The sequence below is a fragment of the Labeo rohita genome, chromosome 4 (assembly GCF_022985175.1).
Source record: "Labeo rohita strain BAU-BD-2019 chromosome 4, IGBB_LRoh.1.0, whole genome shotgun sequence".
In the NCBI taxonomy this organism is placed as follows: Eukaryota; Metazoa; Chordata; class Actinopteri; order Cypriniformes; family Cyprinidae; genus Labeo; species Labeo rohita.
In genome coordinates this window covers 4,913,437-4,937,850 of record NC_066872.1, presented here as the reverse complement: position 1 = coordinate 4,937,850, position 24,414 = coordinate 4,913,437, and the positions used below count along the sequence as shown (strand labels likewise).

At 39.5% G+C, this 24,414-nt stretch overlaps 1 protein-coding gene across 1 annotated transcript in view; it reads right to left on the bottom strand.

Moving 5' to 3' along the window:
- The window catches only part of LOC127164363 (NACHT, LRR and PYD domains-containing protein 12), a 92,329-nt gene that overhangs the window by 25,546 nt on the left and 42,369 nt on the right, over positions 1-24,414 (bottom strand). The window contains exons 5-11 of the mRNA XM_051108270.1: positions 22,568-24,398; positions 22,224-22,397; positions 7,473-7,643; positions 4,734-4,907; positions 4,445-4,618; positions 4,154-4,327; positions 3,866-4,039 (exon numbers count right to left, since the gene is read on the bottom strand). Coding sequence (XP_050964227.1) covers positions 3,866-4,039; positions 4,154-4,327; positions 4,445-4,618; positions 4,734-4,907; positions 7,473-7,643; positions 22,224-22,397; positions 22,568-24,398 — 2,872 coding nt within the window. The remainder of the gene's footprint in view (positions 1-3,865; positions 4,040-4,153; positions 4,328-4,444; positions 4,619-4,733; positions 4,908-7,472; positions 7,644-22,223; positions 22,398-22,567; positions 24,399-24,414) is intronic.

Here is a 24,414-nt window from a genome sequence, read left to right as displayed (position 1 = left end):
CAATCCAATCCAATGTTTTATTAACAAGCTTGTTTGGTGAACAACATGGTGAAAAGCAGAATAATGAGTTCTTAACTGAAAGGTGTTGTAGCGTTGAGATGACACAGAGTCTAGGTATTGAGCCACGCCAATTTCCAGAGCACAATGTAGCATTCCACATGGAAACAGCATAGAGAACAAGGAAGTCAGCATGTGAAAGGTAGACCAGACAATGAGTGAATGCACAAGTGTCTCTTAAATAGGGCGTGGCTCAATGAGGTCCAGGTGCAACAGATTAGAAATCGGGTGATGAAGAATGAGTGGGCGCTGCTACTGGAGGTGTGGCAGATGGAGGTGGCTGTGGTGAATGCCTGACACTACCCCCTCCTCCAGGGGCGGCTTCCGACGCCCTTACATGACCACGGCAGGACGATCCAGGTGACTCCTATGGAAGTCCAGAAGTAAGATGGGATCTAGGATGTCATCTCGGGATCCAGGACTTCTGGAGGAGGAGGTTCTGCTTCAGCTCCCGGTGTGTCTGTGGCAGAGGGATAGAAGGGTTTAAGGAGTGACACATGGAAAGTGGGGTGTATGCGGTTCCTGGGAGGGAGCTGAAGCTGGAAGGTGACATTGTTGATCCGCCTCAGGATCTTGAACAGACCAATAAAGCAGGGACTTAGCTTGCGACAGGGCTGACGCAGACGAAGGTCACGTGTCGATAGCCAGACCTGATCCCCAGGTTGGTAAGCGGGAGCAGGTCTTCCCCTGACATCGGCAAACCTCTTGTGTTGTCGAACAACCCGCTGGACATGGTGATGAGCTGAGTCCCACACTCTCGCTCTCCCGAAGGGTTAGTTGTTGGGAACGAGGAACAACGATCTTACCTTCTGGGCATTCCGGCAGAGTGGGCTCCTGGAGGGTGGCGTGCCTGTTGTTGTTGTCCTGCTCCCAGAGGATGGGGCTGATGATCAGGTTGGAGGGTATGATGGTTTCCAGTTCAACAGGATGATCAGCGGAGAACTGTCGTAATAGAGCGTCAGCAGATTTTTTTTTTTGGAACCGGGTCAGTAGGTGATTTTAAAGTTAAAACGTGTGAAGAATAATGCCCATCGTGCCTGTCTGGGGTTGAGCCATCTTGCCTCCCGAAGGTATTGGAGATTCTTGTGATCTGTGATAATGGTAAATGGGTGAGTTGATCTCTCCAACCAGTGGCGCCACTCCTCCAGGGCTAATTTGTTGGCCAGTAGTTCTCTGTTGCCGACATCATAGTTCTGCTCCGCCGGAGATAGCTTTCGAGAATAGAAAGCACAGGGATGGAGGAGAGGAGGCTTGCCGACCGCTTGGGACAGCACCGCACCCACTCCAGTGGTGGAAGCGTCGACTTCTACCGTAAAGGGAAGTTTGGGATCTGGGTGATGTAGTAAGGGTGCGGTGCTGAAAATCTCCTTAAGCTGCTGGAAAGCTTTGTGAGCAGAGGGGTTCCAGATGAGAGCTTTGTTTACCCCTCAGGAGGGAGGTTAACGGAGCCATGATGGAACTGTAGTCCTTGATGAAGCGTCTGTAGAAATTGGAAAATCCTAGGAAACGTTGAAGTTCTTTAACAGTGAGGGGTTGTGGCCATTCTTGAATAGCGGAAACTTTCCCCTGATCCATCTGCACGTCCTCGGCAGTGATGATGTATCCCAGGAACTGTATGGATGAACAATGGAACTTTTTCAAGTTTGAGATAGAGACTGTGATCACGTAGTTTGTGGAGAACCTGCTGGACATGTTGGCGATGTTCGGCCAAGTTCCGGGAGTAGATCAGAATATCGACAACAATATAGACAACCACGTACTGATGGAGGAACTCCCGGAACACCTCGTTCATAAACATTTGGAAGACGGATGGGCTAATGGATAAGCCGTACGGCATGACCCAGTACTCATAGTGGCCATTAGGTGTCACAAATGCCGTCTTACATTCGTCTCCCGCACAAAAACTAACAAGGTTGTAAGAACTCCGCAGATCCAGCTTCGTGAAGACTTAGGCTCCACAAAGCTCTTCGAGGGTGCCTGGAACCAGAGGGAGCGGGGATGGTTGTTGCTTGATCTGAGAGTTGAGTTGACGGTAATCAATGCAGGGATGTAAACCTCCATCCTTTTTGTCCACGAAGAAGAAGCTGGAAGTGGCTGGCGAGGTGGATGGTTGGATGAATCCTTGACTCAGAGCCTCCGCAATATACTACTCCATTGCCTGGCGCTCCATGATGGACAGAGGATATACTCACCCCTTGGAGAGCTGGGCCCCAGGTAGCAACTCAATGGCACAATCCCATGGCCGATGCGGTGGTAGGTGGGTGGCTGCTTGCTTGCTGAATACATGCTGGAATGCCATGTACTCAGCTGGGATCTCCGGGGTGAAGGATGGTTCAGGATTTGCATGGGTTCTGGTACTGGGGAGCTAGCAGCCACCAAGGCGAGCTGAGGGCTGGCAGGTGGCTAGACGCTGGGAAACTCGAGTGGTTCTCTGCAGAATGGACTCCAGTCCAATTCTGTCATTGTACAAAGCCATCGCGGAGCGAATATCCGGATTGAGTCCCTGTCTGTAGGCTCCCAACAGCGCTGTCTCGTTGCAGCAGGTGTTTCGGTGTTCATCTTTTGTTGTTGTAGCAGTCTGGTCTTCTGTCACAAACACACACACACTGAGATGGAGGAGACGAGAGGTGAAGGGCAATCCAATCCAATGTTTTATTAACGAGCTTGTTTGGTGAACAACATGGTGAAAAGCAGAATAATGAGTTCTTAACTGAATGGTGTTGTAGCATTGAGATGACACAGAGTCCAGGTATTGAGCCACGCCAATCTCCAGAGCACAATTTAGCGGTCCACGTGGAAACAGCATAGAGAACAAGGAAGTCAGCATGTAAACGGTAGACCAGACAATAAGTGAATGTGCAAGTGTCTATTAAATAGGGCATGGCTCAGTGAGGTCCAGGTGCAACAGATTAGAACTCGGGTGATGATGAACGAGTGGGCAGTGCTACCGAAGGTGTGGCAGATGGCAGGGGTGTTCCTCCTGAAGTCCACTGTCATCTCTGAAAGCTGGTGATCCACTGACAGATGGATGTGGGTACAGAGAGCTCTGACAGTTTATTCTGAATGATATCTGGAATATTGGTGTTGAAAGCAGAGCTGAAGTCCACAAACAAGATCCTTGCATAGGTCCAGATGTTGAAGGATGCAGTGCAATCCCATATTGACTGCATCATCCCCAGACCTGTTTGCTCTGTAAGTAAACTGCAGGGGATTCTTGATGCTTTAACACATTTATAAACAGTTCTCATTACAAATTTATGAAGATGTTTGGTGCATTTTTACTATTCAAATCTGTAGTATAAATGACTCAAACTGGCAGAAATTAGTTAACATGGAACAGCATTTAGTGCAAACTGAATCGCTCTGAGATTTGAGTTTCTTGCGCACACTAAGTCATATCCCATTCTTACAACCATGCATTGTTAGAATTTTAGAAAGTGCAAATAACACACTTTTCATGACTCACTAGATCCAGGTTAATTTTGGACCCTAGCTAAGATGCTCAAGGTGTCCTGCACACAGCCGCTTGATAGTGCTGCTAGCTCATGCAGTGTTGTCAGAAGCGATCTCTGAAAATGCAGCAGTTTAGTAATTGTGTCAGGCTATTTTATTCTTAGTAAAATCCACATCTACAAATATACATCTGTTAATAAAAACTATTAATTATTGTAAATATGAAAATGTCTGCAAATGTTTTTGTCTCTTGTTCTGGCATTTCATTGAGAGCAAATGCAACATCTGATAACAAAATTCAGCAGACATTTATTATGGTAGCGTTTTGTTAGTAATTTTATGGAAAACCATTTACCCCATTATCTCCAGTTTAGAGTTTGGAGACTTGAGTCCATCAGAAAGAAGCTTCACTCCAGAATCCTGCAGGTCATTGTTACTCAGGTCCAGTTCTCTCAGGACAGAATTTGAGGATTGTAAAACTGATGACAAACTCTCACAAGACTGAACAGTGAGATTACACGTGAAAAGTCTAAACAAGAACACAGTAATTATATAAAGAATACATCTTAAAAGTGTGATTTTGTTTTTAGTAATTAACTTACAAAAGAATGCTAAGGAATTAATCAAGTATTTGAACTCAAACCTCAGTATCTCCAGCTTACAGTTTGGAAACATCAGTCCACCAGAAAGATACTTCACTCCAGAATCCTGCAGGTCATTGTTACTCAGGTCCAGCTCTCTCAGGATGCAGTTTGATGATTGCAAAACTGATGACAAACTCTCACAGGACTGAGCAGTGAGATTACACACGGAAAGTCTAAACAACAAGAACACAGTAATTACATACAGAATACATCTTAACAGTGTGATTTTGTTTTTAGTAATTAACTTACAATTGAATGCTAAAAAAATAATCAAGTATTTGAACTCAAACCTCAGTATCTCCAGCTTACAGTTTGGAAACATCAGTCCATCAGAAAGATACTTTACTCCAGAATCCTGCAGGTCATTGTTACTCAGGTCCAGCTCTCTCAGGATGGAGTTTGATGATTGCAAAACTGATGACAAACTCTCACAAGAATGAGCAGTGAGATTACACATGGACAGTCTAAACAACAAGAACACAGTAATTACATACAGAATACATCTTAACAGTGTGATTTTGTTTTTAGTAATTAACTTAAAAAAATGCTAAAGAATTAATCAAGTATTTGAACTCAAACCTTAGTATCTCCAGCTTACAGTTTGGAAACTTCAGTTCACCAGAAAGACACTTCACTCCAGAATCCTGCAGGTCATTGTTACTCAGGTCCAGCTCTCTCAGGACAGACTTTGAGGACTGTAGAGCTGAAGACAAACTTTCACATGACTGAGCAGTGAGATTACACCCACACAGCCTGTGTAAAGAGCAAAACAAACAGCCATATTAATGTGAATTTATTAGTTGCATGTTTTATGCATGTTTGTTCTAAATAGTGTTAGACAGAATTAGGCTTTATTGGCAACAATTTTTTAAAAGTATACAACAGCAAACCACTTCAAATCATTCCAAAATTATAGTTGACAAATAGTTTATAAACTGTAAATGTAAAAAAAAAATATATATATATATATATGGTAAAAATCCGCCAGCTGTGGTTGCCGGAGTTTTACATTAAAAAATATGTTAGCAATGTTTTTGGTTTTACAGTTTTAACTTAGATTTTACATTTAAATCCTATAATTTCATTAACTGATATAACGTTAACATTGAAGTACTGAAATCTGTTTTATACCTTTGTAATACACTGATAACCACCAAAAAATTAGAAAAATCACATGACGAGCCAAAGCCCATCACAAACAGCTTTTAAATTATTATATATTATATACAAAAAGTGATTTTATCATTGACTGTCACAGTTAATCTTAATTGACATTTTATCAATGTAATTTAGTGAGTATTTATATATATATATATATATATATATATATATATATATATATATATATATATATATATATATATATATATATATGTATGTAGTATGTTATAAGTAGCTGAAATAAGCACAAATGTCAGGGCATGTCAAAACATCTAAAGGGCCCCAAAATCACCTCAGATCCCAGAGGGTTAATCTAAAGTGAGAACTAATTAGTCCTAATAAAACATTTATTAATGATCCATTACTTTAGTAAAAAAAAAAGTAAAAAAAAAAAAAAAAAAACATAACACATTTATTTCTGTTAAAAAGATATCTGACATAAAGAAAGATCACACAACCACTGGAATTTGTGTAAAATACAACACACACAGGCTTAGTTCCTCCTAAGCCTCTAAGATATTCAGGCACTTTCAGTATGCTGGGTGTGTGCACTTGTATGGGGGTCTACATACCACCTGCTGTGGTTAACAGTATGATGATTGTAAGGTGTGAAGTTATTTCCTCATGAATTTAAAGTCCAGGAACTGACACAAAACAGATGCCATGCAACAAAACAATAAAACTAATCTGGAGAAGAGATCTTCAAAGAGGGCAAACAACACCACCCCTATTGCTCATTTACAACCCCCTTCCTCCCTGTCCTATCCCCTCCCTGCATCTCACACTTTTCCCCCAAAAGATTCCACTGAAAGTCAATAAGAATGTCCGTATACTATATGTGTTACATTTTGTGAATATGTTGAATTTTCCCTTTCATGTTTGGTATCGTTCTAAAGGTCTCAGTGCGATTGGTAAAATGGTCTCAATTTCACAGCAGCCACCTATATTATGAGGAAGACTGAACACTTTTGTAGAATTGTGTTTTGCTGCTGAGGGGTGTGTTTTCCCCTTAGGGTCGGGTGAGAATCTCCAGCCAGGTGTGACCCTGGGTCATGAGATCTCCTGGCAAACCAAAAGGTCTTTATGTTTTTACAACTGATTGGAAGATTTGTTTGCTTTGCCTCCAAACCTCTCACATGCTCTCTGCGCTCAGGTATGCATCTCCCACTTTTAGATTTATCTTTGAGTAATTGATGTTATGTATTTATTTGAATTGAAACTGAATTTAATTCTGAATTGGATTCTCATTGTTTAATTGTATAATTGGCGTGATACATTTTACCTGACAAATAAACTGTTCTATTTGATTCAATCTGATCTCTTCTGAAATCATTATTTCTAGTAGATTAAAGTGTAGTCTGATATTTTCCACAAAGTTTGCATCCAGGATGGATCATACCGAAGTACCAATGGTTGGACCATGGGGAACACCATTAAGGGCTTCCGATTACTTACTGTCACTGGCTTAACACGTTGTAGTTCTCATGATTATAGAAAAAATACACTTTATGGTAAGAGCTGCAGGGTGCAGTCTGCATAAAATGTATTATAACCACCCCTCATCCTCTGAGTAAGTCCAGAACTGGCGAGCTTGTGTTGTGCGTTCACTGTTGGCCAAGTGAATTGCAAAGCGATATTAGGTCCTTAATGAACGAATAATTAAAAGTATGGGATTTCCAGAATAATCAAATATCCAAATTAAGACAATCTGTATTTGTGATTAGTTTAAATTAGAGAAACCGCCTAAATTACGATCACATGTAATTGGAGTCAGATTAAACATGGAGCTAGATTAAAATTGAAACCAAATCCTGATAAATTAAGTGGATTTTGCAGAAGCGCTGTTAAAAGACCGAACATGCATTAAACCTTCAACCAAGTCGCTGGACTCTGCCTTTGGGCCAGCGAATGGATCCTTACATGATCACACCCTAGAACCGACAGTGTGCGGTAGGCAAACTAGAGCCCTCCACAGGCCCTAGCCTGACCTTGGCCTGAGACACTCAGCGGCAGACAGTAAGTTAATCATAGCCTTTTTGATCAATTTAGCCTTCCCAAATCATCACGACTTACCAAAAATAATAATAATAATAATAATAATAATTATTATTATTATTATTATTATCATTATTATTATCAAGTATTTCAAATTCAAACCTCAGTATCTTCAGCTTAGAGTCCATCTTCAGTCCATCTGAAAGCAGCTTCACTCCAGAATCCTTTAGGTCATTGTTACTCAGGTCCAGCACATTTAGATGGGAATCTGAGGATTGTAGAGCTGAAGACAAACTTTCACATGACTGAGCAGTGAGATTACATCCACACAGCCTGTGTAAAGAACAAAACAAACAGCCATATTAATGTGAATTTATCAGTTTATATCATTTATAATCTGCAGTGCATGTTTGTTCTAAATACAGTGTTAGACAGAATTAGACTTTATTGGCAACTGTAAATGTAAAAAAAAACAAAACTAAAATGTATGGTAAAAATCCGCCAGCTGTGGTTGCTGGAAGTTTATGGTAAAAAAAAATGGTAGCAATGTTTTTGGTTTTACGGTTTTAACTTAGATTTTACATTTAAATACCATAATTTCATTAACTGATATAACATTAACATACCAACCTATTAAAGTACTGAAATCTGTTTTATACCTTTGTAATACACTGATAACCACCAAAAGCAGGTGGTGATGAGAAAAAAAAAATTCACATGACGAGCCAAAGCCCATCACAAACAGCTTTTAAATTATTATATATTATATACAAAAGTGAGTTTATCATTGACTGTCACAGCTAATCTTAATTGACATTTTATCAATGTAATTTAGTGAGTATTTGTATATATATATATATATATATATATATTAGGGCTGCATGATTAATCGAATGCGTTTATGAGGCGCGCTTAGTCAGTAAAGCAGTAAATCACATTGGTTATGTTTAGCATTGGGGATGGATTAATGTACTTCTACACAATCCTAAGCAACTTTGGTAACATTTTATAATAAGTGTAGACTAATGAAGTACAAATTATACAACAAAGCATTTACAAACAATTGTTTACAAATAGTAGTTTCTATGTTGTTAACACATTAATAAATTAAAACTAAATAATGTGTTTTTCATTAACAGTTAATTATTGTTGTTTAAACAGCTCATATGTAAAGACTTTGATACTGTTTCTTTATCCTTTTTAACAACTTGTTAATCAACTGTTCAATTGCGCATTTAATATTTAACCCTCTGGGGTCTGGGGTGTTTTGGCACCCCAGAGAAATTTTGACATGCCCTGACATTTGTGCTTTTTTCAGTATTTTAAAAACATAGTAAAGGCTAAAGTCTGATTGTAATCAGCACAAACTGGGCTACAATAATATGCAAGAAACATTAATGTGCATGTTTGTGTTTTTGAGAAAACTATGTGTATGTGTGGTTAGTGAAAAACTAAAATGTTTAAGTCACTGAAATAAGGCCATGAAACCCGTTCAGACCATTAGTTCACAAGACTTTTGAGATCTGGATGTGGTAGGTTTTTTTTACACAAGATAATTTTTCACAAGATAATGTGAAAATCATCCCTTTCACATCCCAATCATCCCATTCACACAATATACTGATTTAAATTTTCTAAGATGTGTTTTGTGATTCAAAGGGAATATGTGAGGGAGTGACTGTTACTCATTCCTACTCTCCCCTAGGGGGCACTTGAAGGTTAAAACCTCAAGTATTTAACCAGGTAGCATAGTAAAAGTAGTTAGATTTGTTTGGAAGAGGAAAGCATGGTAGTGCCCTAGCTCCTCTACAAATTTCATGTGGAGTCCTGATTGAGAAACTTTGTTTCCAGCTCAATCATGTAAGTTTTGTTCCTCCTTTTGCTCTTTTGTGTATTTGATTTATTTGACCTCAGTGTTTTCTTTGTTTGTTGATTTGCATAATTTGAAGTGTGAGCTTTCCAGTTAATGCTAGGTTTTTGTTCTTTTGTAGGTGGACTTTTTAAATATTACTTTGTATCTGGGTTTGAAACCACATGAATAGCAAAGGCTTTATTATCATGGATGTCAAGAAAACCTTTCTCAATGGATCGTTTGTGCTGCAGTTGCTTTGTGGATTATCGTGTGTCCTGAATACAAGGTTTTGACTCTGTGGGCCATTTTTTTGGGATTGTCTGAAGAACACTCTTTTTTTGTTTTTTTTTGTTCTCTTTCATCTCATCAGTGAGACAGGACTTTGGATACGAAACATTGACTGGTACAATTTTTATGGTTTTTTTCCTTGTACATACCCAACAGAGTTTGTCTGCATCTCTGAACTGAACTTCTTTTGATTTTGTTTATTTTGTTGGTGATTAATTGAGTGTGTGCGACGAACAACCGTATAAGTCCAAAAAAACAAAAAATAAGATAACCACGTGACATTAATTGTATGTGTGAACTTTGTATACAGAAACAGTTTGGGGACATTTTCGCGCGACCAAGAGTCTGCATTTTAAACGTTAAAATAGCGTCACGCAGAAAAACCGTTTATGTCCACAAAGAAGAATGGAGATGGCGCTTGCTGTCATGTCCGCTTCGGACATTAAAAGGCAAAACCTCGGCAAAAAAAGAGAGCCGACATGACCACATGGAAGGACAGAGTAAGGAAGGCTTTGAGGGATGCTGGAAAACCATATTTGACTTGAAGAGGAGAACAAAAACCAGGGAAAAATCCACCCAAACTGCTGAGTGGAAGAACCGTATATGTGATGTGATCTCTCTTTCTCTCTGAACGCGCTAAACACCGCATAAACAGTTAACCTATCAAAATAAACCACATACCATATATAATAAAGCTGTATTCTTTCATATTTCCCGCCAGTCCGGTGTAAAGTATGGCAAGCAGAGTTTATTTGTTTATATATTTATTTATATCGTGAGATGGCGGAGCGCGAGAACAGTTTGAAGTAGTATATACACAGGTGCGCTGCGCCAGCTTTTCTAAATAAACGACAAGGTGCACTATTGGAGCTATCTAAACATACAAGAAGTGATCAAAGATATCCTGATATCTGACTAACTTGTTACAGTTATATTTGTGTGTAGCCTAGCCTACTGGGCGTCTACTATAGATCAGTCATGAATAGGTCGAAATGAAAGTTGAGAAAATTATGATATATCTTGTATACCTTATGATATGTTGAATAATATTTAGCTATGATGTATGTCTGCATTGTATTTATTGTTTTTATTTATTTATTATTTTTTGTTAATAATTCATTGTTATTGCCTGTACTGTAAGAATCTCTATGTATTATACATTGTTCATACTGTATTTTCTGTTTTTAAATAATAATAATAATAATAATAATAATAATAAACTAGAAAGAAATGCTTAATATTAACCTGAAGTTTCTGTTACTGTATTAAAACTAAGATAAAGGAATCAGATCTTTAGTGGTTTAAAGTGATATGATGAACTGGAGTTATACTGTTATTCCACACTAACTGGACATATACCGTTCTTCCACATTTCAGAAATATAAATCACAATAACTTTTGATTTTTAATACTGACACAGAAAAATGTTATCTCCTTAGAATTGAGAAGCTTTTGTTGTCTATTTTTAAGTAAAATAAAAATATATAATATAATGTTCACAATCCAAATGAAAAAAATCTTATTACTCAAAATTTGAAAATATGGACTTGTATGGTTCTTCGTCTCAAGGCCTCAATTTACTTTCTCCAATCCATGTGTTTTGTATGTAGATGTGCAAGATTGTACTGGATATGTTTTTTTCTCTATCATTGATGTCTGAAACTTTATATCATTAAAAAGGGTTTAAGAAAACCTAATTTAAGTCTTTGTGTTTGTGGTAACATGCTGGGAAACCTAAACTAAGAATTCTTTTTAGTTGGTGCGCCCCTCCTCATCTTCACATATATAGTTACATGCCTCTATAGTGGGCGGCGGTTATAAGTCTTCACTGTCTCCGCGAACAGCTTTTAGAAATGCGTCAATAAAATGAACCTAATCTCAGTGAATACTCTGCACACAGACAGGAGAGATATATCTATAGAAAGCGTGATATCTCTACTTTTAAATAAATCAAGTCTTATCAAAATCAAATATCCTGTGCTAAAGTAATCCGCGTGAAACCAACGTGATGCCTAGTTTTTCCCTCAGAGCTAATTATTTTTAATGCGATCACGCCCATGAGCTGCTTTTGCTTTTGATATGATAAATAGCCACGTGTGCGGCGCCGCCTGTTAGCGCCCACATCATCTTAGACAAAGCTTGACATTTCATCAAGTTTATCTAGGCTACTGTTCGTCTCTGGAAGAAGGCATGATGAAAAAAATAGAAGAAATTACCTTCAGAAAAAAGAAGACATGCTTAGAGGAATAACACAGAATTCACGTCAGATGAAGAACACAACGCAACGCGCGGCTGATCCAGAAGAGGAGATCAGTCTGATGAGTAAGTAATGCGTCTTTTTTGCATTACTTAACATGTTATTTTGACATAATCTTGAACACATTTACTACCTTGGTTTTTCCTAAACTATGATTCTTGGCTAACATGTTTGAAATCAAGTGAAACATTTTAACAATGATAGGTAGCTTGTATCTAAATTTCTTAGTTTTGATGTTCTATATAATATAAAACAAATTACGATATAAAAGTAATATGAGTGTACACTGTAACATGATTAATGCCAGGAAGTATGTCTAGATCATGTTTATTATTAATACTTTGTTTCCAAATAGAGTTTTATATGGTTTATAAACCATAATTTGTTTCTCAGATATAAAATGTCCTTTTTACATAGTACAAAGTATGCGTGAATCTGTGACTACAAGATCGTTATATACTGATTCTTCTGATATTAACATGCTCAGAGATGTTTTTTGTTTTACAGATGAATCTTGCTGATTTTTACTGGAGTCTCTTCAAACTTCTGAGAGCGCTGTACCAACATCAAATGTTATTCTTCACTGATTTTCAGTAAAATAAGCTCTGTGACTGTTTTTTTTTTTTTTTTTTTTAAATCTTAAATCCATGGAAAGAAGCAGCAAACACTTAATTATCAGGTATGGTTTACTAGTTTCACTTGCTGAACAGGAATGACACAAGGTCTGTTAATATCTCTGTGGTTAGATCAGTGAGTATATTAATAATATTTTACTATCGTTATGTATGTTTTGATTATATTGTGTTGTGAATAAAATACAAATGACCAAAAAAACCCATTATCTTATTCTCCTTACATTCTTTGTTACCTGCCTCATAGTGACAGTCACACTGATGTCTCTCAGTTGTGAATCACTAAATATTCATGGCCATTATCCCTCCCTCGCATACGGCTTTCTATCACAAAACATGTCTTAGAAAATTTACATCAATATATTGTTTTCTGTGAAAGAGTAAGCGCGATCATTTTCACATTATTTTGAAGTAACTATTCTAGCCTACAAGAGTGATTACTCAAAAGCCTTGTTCAGGACCATTCAGTATGAGTTTTATGGCCTCATTTCAGCTACACTTATTTTCCTAAAACTTACTAACCATGCATGTTTTTTTTTTTTTTTTTTTTTTTTTTTTTTTTAATGCAAATAAGTACATCCATCTTGCTCACATATTATTGTAGCACCGTTTGTGCTGAATAAAAAACAAATTATACGTTGGCCCATAGTATAAGTAGCTGAAATAAGCACAAATATCAGGGCATGTCAAAACATCTAAAGGGCCCCACAATCACCTCAGTTAATCTAAAGTGAGAACTAATTAGCCCTAATAAAACATTTATTAATGACATATTACTTTAAAAGTAAAAAAAAAAACATAACACATTGTCATGAATCTGGTCGGTGTCCCGCTGTCCGCTCATCGCCAGATGTCACTCTCGCCCTTTCACACACAGACTGTTGCACTACACCCCGGACTACATTCCCCATCAGCCATTACACTTCGCCCGCGACGCCTGGCGACAATCAGCGGCGCTATAAAAGCCCCGGTCTGTCCCCTTGCAACCACGGACTGTTAGATTGTATTGTTGTGTTGTTAGCGTTCTCTAGTTTCCTCGTTCCCGTGTTTCTGACTTCTCGCCTGGACTATCGTTTACTCTCTCTGGATTATCTGTATTGCTCCCGTTCGCTCCTGTTCGACCCCCGCCTGACTCACGGACTCCGATTGTGCTTCGCCTACGATATCCCTGTCTGCTATGTTGTTTGACCCTGCCAGTTCGACCATGTATCTGTCTCGTCCCTTCCATAAAAGCTTGCTTGTGGATCCGCTCGTCTCTCGTCACTCACTCTCCATTACAGAACAGTCCGTCAACAAAGGATCCAGCAGCTTTCACCCCGGACATTCATTCGACATGGACACTGACAGAATTCTTTTCCGGATCAGACAAGGACCACGTTCACTCGAGCAATACATCCGTGAGTTTTTGGCTATTTCTAATTATTCCACCCTCCCAGACTGTACAATCATTGAAATATTTTGTGATGGATTAAATCAACCATTGAGGGGGGCGCGTTCATACTCTGGCGGCGACAACAGAGCCTGTGCACAAGATGGCGGCGACGGCGGAGCCCGTTCACAAAATGGCGGCGGAAACCGAGCTCCGTTACGTCACAGCTGCCATATCAGAGCCATATAAAGTTGCAGCGGCATTTCCTGAGTCAAGTCAAGTTTCCAAGTCAAGCCAAGTTGCAGCTGTATTTCCTGAGTCAAGTCAAGTTTCCAAGTCATGAGCTGTGTTTCCTGCGTCAGCCAGTGTACTGGACTCACTGTGGTTCCTGTGTCACAACCTCCCGCTGCTGCTCTTCCTTTAATGGCGGTTGCCATCTGGTGTGTGTGGGCTGCACACTGTGCCCCTGAGGTCACGTCTGTTCACAAGTCAGCTCCTGAGGCCACGTCTGTCCACCAGTCTGCTCCAGAGCTCCCGTCTGATCTCAAACCTGCTCCAGAGCTGCCGTCTGATCTCAAGCCTGCTCCAGAGTCCCTCTCTGATCTCAAGCCTGCTGCAGAGCTTTCAGCCACTGCTCCAGAGTCAAGTCTGGTCTCCAGCCTGCTCCAGAGCTCCCCTCTGATCACAAGCCTGCTTCAGAGGTCCCGTATGGTCTCAAGTCTGCTCCAGAGGCCTTCCCCATCGGAGAAGCTGCGCCAATGCCTCCAGAGGTGTCGGCGCCTGCCGTAGAACCTCTTATGGAGGGGGCGTTAACCGCTAAACTCTCTGCTTCTCCCTTTTTCCTGTCTGTATCCTCTGTCACTGTTCTCCCCAGGTCCCAGTCTATCTCAAACCTGAGAGCGCAGCCTCCGGTTCCGCCCGGAGGCCTGCTCCGCCTCCTGTTCCGCCCCTGAGGGCCCGTATGGTCTCAAGGCACCTCCTGCTCCGCTGTATCCTCTGTCTCCTGCTCCGCCCGCCCCGGAGGGCTGCTGCGCCTTCTCCCCTTATTCTGTCCGCCTCCTCTGTCCCTGCTTTCCCCAGGTCCCAGACCGTGACGCAGATTCCTGTTTCACCCTGGAGGGCTGCTCCGCCTCCTGCTCCGCCTCCTGCTCCGCCTCCTGTTCCGCCCTGGAGGACCGCTCCGCCTCCTGTTCCACCTCGGAGGGCTCCTGCGCCTCCTGCTCCACCCTGGAGGGCACCCGCGCCTCACGCTGCGCCTCTGGCTCTGCCCTGGAGGGCTCCTGCTCCGCCCTGGAGGGCTCCTGCGTCTCCTGCTCCACCCTGGAGGGTTCCTGCTCCGCCCTGGAAGGCTCCTGCTCTACCTCCGCCCTGGAGGGCTCTTGCTCCGCCTCCGGCCCCGCCCTGGAGGGTACCTGCTCTGTCGGTCCTGCCTCAATCTCTGGGCTTCCCACATGGACCTGGTCCTTCAGCCCTCGCCCTGTCTCGCTCCCGCCCCACCGCTCCCCTGGACTGTTATTCTGTTGGAGCGTCTGGAAGCCGCTCCTTGGGGGGGGGCTATGTCACGAATCTGGTCGGTGTCCCGCTGTCCGCTCATCGCCCGATGTCACTCTCACCCTTTCACACACAGACTGTTGCACTACACCCCGGACTACATTCCCCATCAGCCATTAAACTTCGCCCACGACCAATCAGCGGCACTATAAAAGCCCTCCTGTTCGACCCCCGCCTGACTCACGGACTCCGATTGTGCTTCGCCTACGATATCCCTGTCTGCTATGTTGTTTGACCCTGCCAGTTCGACCATGTATCTGTCTCGTCCCTTCAATAAAAGCTTGCTTGTGGATCCGCTCGTCTCTCATCACTCACTCTCCGTTACACACATTTATTTCTGTTAACATGGCTTGACATGACAAAGAAAATATATCTGACAGAAAGAAAGATCACACAACCACTGGAATTTGTGTAAAATACAACAAACACACATACAAACACACTCACTTATACAGTTTTGAAATGCCTTAAGTTAATTTTTGAAAATTAATTATTTTACCAAAGACCGCATCACAAAGTTTTCTAGCAAGCCATTCATACCACTCAATTACACTGAGGTGATCAGGTAGCAGGCTTTTAGTCCAGGTCCCCCTAAGCCTCCAGATTCCCCCCAAGATCTCCAGGCACTTTCAGTATGCTGGGTGTGTGCACTTGTATGGGGGTCTACACACCACCTGCTGTGGTTAACAGTATGATGATCATACCCTAGAACCGACAGTGTGCGATAGGCAAACTAGAGGCCTCCACAGGCCCTAGCCTGACCTTGGCCTGAGACACTCAGCGGCAGACAGTAAGTTAATCACAGCCTTTTTGATCAATTTAGCCTTCCCAAATCATCACGACTTACCTAAAATAAAATCTATAGATGTAAAACAGCTCAACCATATTACAATGCTAGTTTAAAGGGGTCATTGGATGCAAACTTCACTTTTACATGTTGTTTGAACAATAATGTGTGTTGGCAGTGTATGTACAAATCTACCCTATAATGATAAATGAAATGAAAATGCATGCAGTGGTTTTTAAATAATCTGTATAATTTTTAATTAATATATATAATTCATTGTTTACCTGGGTGTTTAGTCTATGATTAGCTCACCTCATCACTTATCTGACAAGTTTTCGGGTTTGAGTCATTTTTCAACATGTGACAGCCCAATAAGCTTAAACTATGCAGTCTAAACTGGAAAGAGAATTGACTGATTAATTCGAAAAACCCAAAGATTTGAAACAGGTGAACTAATTCCAGTACAGAACCTAATAGGATGTTGCGCATCCGCAACTGAACAAATCACTCCCCAAGACGACTCATTCATCCTAAGTCACAGTAAAGAATTATTCAAAATGAATGAATCGTTCAAGAACGACCCATCACTAGCAGTTATATTTTATTAGAATTTTCTAAGCATAATCTACTGCTGCACAAAATCTGCTGTAAACCCTGTTGAATAAGGAAAAGTAATAAACTACATTTTGCACTTTAAAGAGTTAAATTTACCATGCGTGCATTATCACTAAAGCGCTTTCTGCTGCCACTGCTACAGTATATTAGCGATAACAATTTGACTTGCTATGCATGCTGCTGCTGCTAATATTAGAATTTCTTACCTTGCATATGAATTTGCTATGCATGGCATGCTATAAATTCGCCAACATTGCGATCTGAATAGCTATGCATTCTGCTACTAACAGCTACATGAAGTACTTAGAATTGCTATAGCCCTATTATTAAACAAATGCAAACAAACACTTGGAGAGTATCTGCTGTAAACCTGGTAAATAAGCAAAATTAATAAAATGTCGCTTACCATTCATGCATTATCTTATCAGCAAATTTCAAACAACTCAACCACGAGTACACGTATAAGCGGGTTTATTATTTTCTGTTGCTCATTAAGTTATTTTGGTGTAATAAGTTGCCTGATGACAATAAGACGTATAAGGAAGACAGTTATACGGGTTCACCTTGACTTAAAACTATGTATAAATCTGTGAAGCGCCACTGCAATCCCACAAAGTGTGGCATGCATCTTCTGAAATCAACCCGTTCACACTTAATATAGATGAGAATGGAAAAGAAAAATATTAAAAACATAATGGGCAAATAAAGTAATCCCATTCACTTTACTGTTCCACTTGGCGTTGTATTCTCACAAACATGATCTATAAGCCGCTGCTGCTATGTAAATGCGACATGCTTAGTTATTATTTGCTCCTCTCATGAATAACCTATAAAATAGTTTTACAGCTGCATGTTTTCTAGTTTAGAAATGAAACTAGCAAATGCAAAAGTACTAAAATAAGAAGTGTCTGCTAAAATAAGACTGTTTACTTATTTAGCAGAGTTTCAGAGGAATTCTGAAAGCATGCTGCTGCAAAAGCTTGAGTGAATGCCAACCAGCCATTTAAAGGTAAAGGTGCAAACTCATTGGCTGCGTATGCAACATGAACCAATCAGCTTGTGCCAAGTCGTATAAGGCAGTAACTGATGACATTCACGTTAACAACCTGTCAGCCTACGCCATCTAGAGTTCAATGAAAGAACTAGACATTCTAGCAAATTTGTTTCAACACGTATAATAACATGTACTTTTATAAATGCTTTTCACACTGGGTTTAAAATTTCTGCTGAAAGTCAGTTGTTAAACTTCTTACACATCTTCCGCCTTAATTTATTTATGCATGTATTTATTTTAGCAAAATCTTCGACATGACGTGATGTTTTTCTTTTGTTTTATAATAAATGAAAAAGTAGAAATTATGTTTGCTATTTTCTACCTTCTGTTCTATGTCTTTCCCAGCTATCATACACTTCCTCATTCTAGTAAGATGTGACCAAAACACTCTTTTAAAATCATCAAAGCCGATTGGAGAGTATGCCATATTTTACGATTATGAAATCCACATGGTTATAAACTGAAGATGTATCTACTGGTTCTATTGGATGTATCTTAATACCATCCGAAAGGGATTATTACCTGTATTGACAAGGGTCTGATTTATTTTCACATTGGATTTCTTCCATGTTGACAAACCCTAGGCACAAAAAAATTTAATGGGAACATATTTTAATGTTAACACCTCATAAATCGATTTGAGAATTTTTTTTACCAGACATACTGATACATTCCTTTTTTTTTTTTTTTTTGCTTTAGACTTGCTTTCACATTAAGCTGAATCGCGTTTTTGAGGGCTAATGAAACATTGCACACGCATCAGACTTGGCGAAAATTTACATCTGATATGGGTTTCAGAAGTGGGTGTGGCAAAATGGCTCAATAGCACCACCTATAAAATTTCAACGGAGTGCGCCTCAAGCTAAGTCTCCTGGCACAACATCTGAAACCCGACAAGAAGTTTTTGCCATTTTCAGGCCTCGTATTTAAAAAATCCTCCTACAGTTTTAATCCGATCATCTTCAAATTTGCTGAGTGTTATCATAAGGTCTTTGCGACGCTAAATTGTGAAGATCTTGAGTTTTCGTTGAGGGGCGTGTCCCTGGCAGACTGACAAATTTCAATGTTTCACCATGAAAAAGGAAGTTGCTGTAACTCAGGCAAGCAATGTCTGGTCTGTCTCAAACTTCACACATCCTGAACACGTCAGTGCTCATATTCAGTTATAGTCATAGCGCCACCTGCTGACAACAGGAAGTGACTTCTTTAACACTGTTACAGACTCCTAGCAACATATTAAAAAGTCTTAGCAAGTTTTAACTAGGCTAGCAACATGCTAGAAACATCCTAAACATGTTAGCAACACTTAACTAAGTGCTAAAACATGCTATTAATACATTGAAACAGGAAGTTACTGTAACTCAGGCATGCAATGTCCAATCTGCCCCAAACTTAACATGTTACATGCTACAAACACACTAAAGCATACTAGCAACACTTAGCTAATTTGTTATAACATGCTAATAATACAATGAAACAGAAAATTACTGTAACTCAGGCATGCAATGTCCAGTCTGCCCCAAACTTAACATATTTGATAAGAGTCCTGGCCTGAACACATTTACATGCCAATATTCAGTTATAGTCATAGTGCCACCTGCTGACAACAGGAAGTGACATATTTAATATTGTTATGGATGTCTAGCAACATATTAAAAAGTATCAACAAGTGTTAATATGGTGGAAACATGCTAAAACATGTTAGCAACACTTAGCTAAGTGCTAAAGCATGTTATTAATGCAATGAAACAGGAACTTACTGTAACTCAGGCATGCAATGTCCAATCCGCCCCAAACTTAAAATGTTTGATAAGAGTCCTGGCCTGAACACATTTACGTGCTGATGTTCAGTTATAGTCATAGCGCCACCTACTGTCAACAGGAAGTGCCATGTTTAACACTGTGATACACTATTAGCAACACATTAAAATAAGCCATTGAGCACTAAACTTGTTAAAAACATGCTCAAACATGCTTGCAACACTTACTAAGTGCTAAAGCATGTTGTCAAAGCCATGAAACAGGAAGTTGTTGTAATTCTGCTCTAAACTTCACATGTTTGATAAGAGTCCTGGCCTGAAGATATCTACATGCCCATATTCAGTTATAACCATAGCGCCACCTGCTGACAACACCAGCCGGAAGCGACATGTTTAACACTGTGATGGACTATTAAAAGCACAGCAAAATATAGCGCCACCTGCTGGCAACAGGAAATGATTTGTTTTACACTAACTTAAACATGCAATGCCCGATCTGCACCAAACTTCACGTTTGGGAAGAGTCCTGACCTGAAGACACCTAAAGGCCAATATTCAGCAGGATATGTCATGTCTAACAATAACTCAAGCATACCATGTTCAATCTCCACCAAAGTTCATATGTTTGATAAAAGTGCTGGCCTGAACACATCTACATGCCAATATTCAGTTATAGGCATAGTGCCACCAGCTGGCAGCAGGAAGTTTGGCACATATAAATGACTTTGATATATTCCTTTTGTATTTACTCTATTAAAAGCATACTGCCCACCAATTGCTATATTCCTAAAGCCACCAGTCAGCAGTGAGCCCGGGTGTGAGGGCCCTTTCATCACTGCTTGCAGCTTTAATTTAGCTTTCCTCTCAGTTTAAACAGGGGAAAAATACAATCCCGCGATCATACCTGTGCGTATGTCACCAAAGCAATCTGCATACCTACAGCAACAAAAGCATGCAGACAGTGACTAATTTTCTAAGTTGATAGTGTTAAAAATGTGATGGCGAGTTATATAAATTGAGGAATAGTGATACAGAGGAAACAATATGTGTATATATATATATATATATATATACATATATATTCTGTCTGAAGCTTGTCTAAGCTTGGCAAAAAATACCGAGTAGTTTATTATAATGTAGTTAGATTTTTTAAGTATTTGATACAGTAGTTATTCACAATCCTTTTACGATAGTTCTACAGACTCTTCATCTGAAACTTTTAGATCTGATTCTACCTCTGACAGATACGGAATAGAAAATAAAAGAAGAAAAAGATGAAGGTCAAAGGTAAAAAATCTAAATGTCTGGCAAAACCAATGACAATGACAGTTTTGTTTCAACAACACTATGAACCTATTTTTGATTATCTATATGGCACAAACTAAACTTTCCAGAACAAATAAAAGCTTACATCATGAAACTTGGTCCTGGAGGGCTGGTGTCCTTCAGAGTTTAAGGCTCCAACTTGTCTCAACACACCTGCCTAGAAGTTTTAAGTGTACCTAGTAAGACCTTGATTAGCTGGTTCAGGTGTTTTTGATTATTTTATTGTAAGTGGGTTAAACTGTGTTGTACAGCATTTTTATTGTGTACAATACTTTTAAGCATATGGGTGTGGATCGCAACACTGTGAATCTCAATGCTCAAATAGAGTTTTGTTTTTGTTCCTAAATTTTTTACAAAGACACTATTAAATGTAATGTAAATTAAATTAAAAAGGTATTATTTCATCCTCATAGTTGGAAAACAGCATTGCAAAATTCTAGTTTTTCCAGGATGCTTGGGAATCATGACTGCTTTCTCATCATGTTTTTGCATGGACATTGCCTGCTTTGTGTCCTGATACATTCATACTACAGTATAGACAGGAAATATCTACTAGATATACAGTCATGTGAAAAAGTTAGGACACCCTATTGAATTCCATGGTTTTCTGTATCAGGACATCATTTAAAAAAAAAAAAAAAAGGTGCTTGGCTGGTCTTATTTTGAAAATAAAACCTAATATGAACAACAACACATGACAAATTGCACCGTGTCATTATTCACTGAACAACAATAAAGCCAAAATAGAAAAGCCATGTGTGACAAAGTTAGGACACCCTTACTGTTAACATTGGAATTAAGAAGGTAAATAACAGTCAAGCACTGATAATTAAATATCTTTGATTAACTGATAATCAGCAAGTCTGAGCGCCTCTATAAAAGCATAAGCTTTGGCAGTTTGCTGGTCTGGAGCCTTCAGGTGTGTGTTAACACATTGCCAAGGATGTAAGACATCAGCAATCATCTTAGAGAAGCAATTGTTGCTGACAACAATCTGAGAAGTGTAATACGGCCATTTCCAAACAATTTGAAGTTTATTCACAAGTGGAAGGCATTTAAAAAAGACACCTCTCCTTCCAGGAGGTGGACGTCCCAAAAAATTCACCCTAAAATCAGACCACGTAAAGCTCAGAGAAATGGCAGACAACCCAAGAACTACCTCACAGTCATTGAGTTGGCCATTAACTCCTCTGTATATCAAAGTATTCTACAGTCAAATGCGAAGGCATCTGTCTGACATCAAAAGTTGGGCCAAAATTGGGTGATGCAACAGGACAATGCCAAGGACCAGATAATTTTTTTTTACAGAAAACCATGAAATTCAATAGGGTGTCCTAACTTTTTCACATGACTGTAGTTATTATAACACCTATTCATCCACATATTTGAACAACTGTGATTCAGTGAAAGTGAAAGGCAAACCACAGTGTGTTTAGTAGACAGTGTGGACTCTTCAGTCCATCATAAATCATCTTCACTCCTGAATCTTGCAGGTGATTGTTACTCAGGTCCAGCTCTGTCAGATGGGAGTTTGATTGTTGTAGAGCAGAAAACACAGTTTCACAGCATGTTTCATTAAGACCACAGCCATCAAATCTGCCAAAACAGAATGTTTAGTCAGACTATTTTCTGAAGTTCAGTTTCTGCAATAATTTATTATACCCTTCGTAATCCAGGCATGATATTTTGCATCGTATTTTAACATTTAATTGTTTATTGATATAGAACAAATGTTTATTTGAACAGCAGTCAATTAAATTACTTACAGTGCTTTTCTGCAGCATCTTACAGCTGGAATAAGTCTTTTGTAGTTTGAAGATGATGACGTGAACCTCTTTGGGTTGAACTCATCCAGCACCTTCTCTGACATAAGCAGTATGTAGGTCAGCACTGTGCACATTGAAGATGAGAGGTTTCTTCCTGTATGGTTATCTGAACTGAGGTAACTCTGGATTTCCTCATATAATGAATGATCTTTGAGCTCAAGTAAGCAGTAAAATAGATTGACTGAAGTTTCATCTGAGATGTCCTGTTTTTGTAATTGTTTAATGTGTGTACTTATCTTTCTGATGCTCACACTGGTGTCTTTAGTGTCTGTGATCAGGCCTTTGAGCAGATTTTGACTGGATTCCAGTGAAATTCCCATGAGAAACCGCAAGAACAGGTCCAGATGTCCTCTCGTACTCTGCATTGCTTTATCTGTGGCCTTCTTTGTTAAGTCATGAAATCTGACATTTCTGAAGAAGAACTGAAGCTTTTGTCTGACTGTAGTTTGTGAATCTTTAAAGAAAAACCAAATGTCTCGCATTTTCTTGTTCAGGTAGCAGACGAACACATGCACTGCAGCAAGAAACTCTTGAACACTCAGATGCACAAAGCAGAAGACCTTTGTCTTATAAAGTACATCTTCCATCTTAAAGATCTCAGCAATCATTCCTGTGAACTCAGCGTCTTTACTCACATCAATATCACATGCTTTCAGATCTTCTTCATAGAACACAATGTTTTCCTGCTTCAGCTGTTCAAATGCTAGCTTGGCTAACTTCAAAATCATCTCTCTATTTAATTGCAAGTGCTCTGAATGTTCTCTTTCTTCTTGTTCATCATACTTCTGACTCTTCATGTTCATCTGTATCCGCAGGAAGTGAATGTACATTTCGGTGAGTGTTGTGCTAATGTTCTCTTCACTGTTCTTGATAAGAATATTTTGAAGTACTGTGGCCGTGATCCAGCAGAACACAGGAATGTGGCACATGATGTAGAGACTACGAGACGTCTTAATGTGTGAGATGATTCTGGAGGCCTGAGTTTCATCTCTGATTCTCTTTCTGAAGTACTCCTCCTTCTGTTGGTCAGTGAATCCTTGTATTTCTGTGAACAAACCTACATACTGAGGATGGATCTGATTGGCTGCTGCTGGTCGTGATGTCACCCAGACAAGAGCTGATGGAAGTAGATTCCCTTTGACCAGACTTATAAACAGCACATCTACAGATGCTCTCTCCTCAACAGTGTTCAGTGTTTTTAAAGTGCTTTTAAAGTTCAATGGCAGACGACTCTCATCAAGTCCATCAAATATAAATGCTAGCTTATATTTCTTATATAACTTCGATGTCTCCAGGTATTTCAATTCAGGATAAAATTTCAGCAGAAACTCATGGAGACTGAGCTCTCTGTCTTTAATCATGTTGATCTCTCTAAATAGAAACAGGAACACACAGTGTATATCTTGATTGGTGTTTCCTTCTGCCCAGTCCAGGATGAATTTGTGCACAGAGACAGTTTTTCCAATGCCAGCGACTCCCTTGGTTAGCACAGTCTTTTTCTCACTGTTTTTCCTCAGTTCAGTAAATATATCATTGCATTTGATTGGTTTGTCCTGTGTTTTTTTATTTTTGAAAGCATCATCAATCTTCAGAATCTCATGTTCCTGATTGACATTTTCCAATTCTCCCTCTGTGATGAACAGTTCTGTGTAAACAGCCTTAAGATCTGTGTCTTTATGTTTGTTGCCCTCAAAAATATATTTAGCTGTCTTCATGTTGTCTTTGTGAGTTTTCAAGAAGTTTTCCAGCGTCCAATCCTCTGTTAAACAGACTGATAAAATTGAATA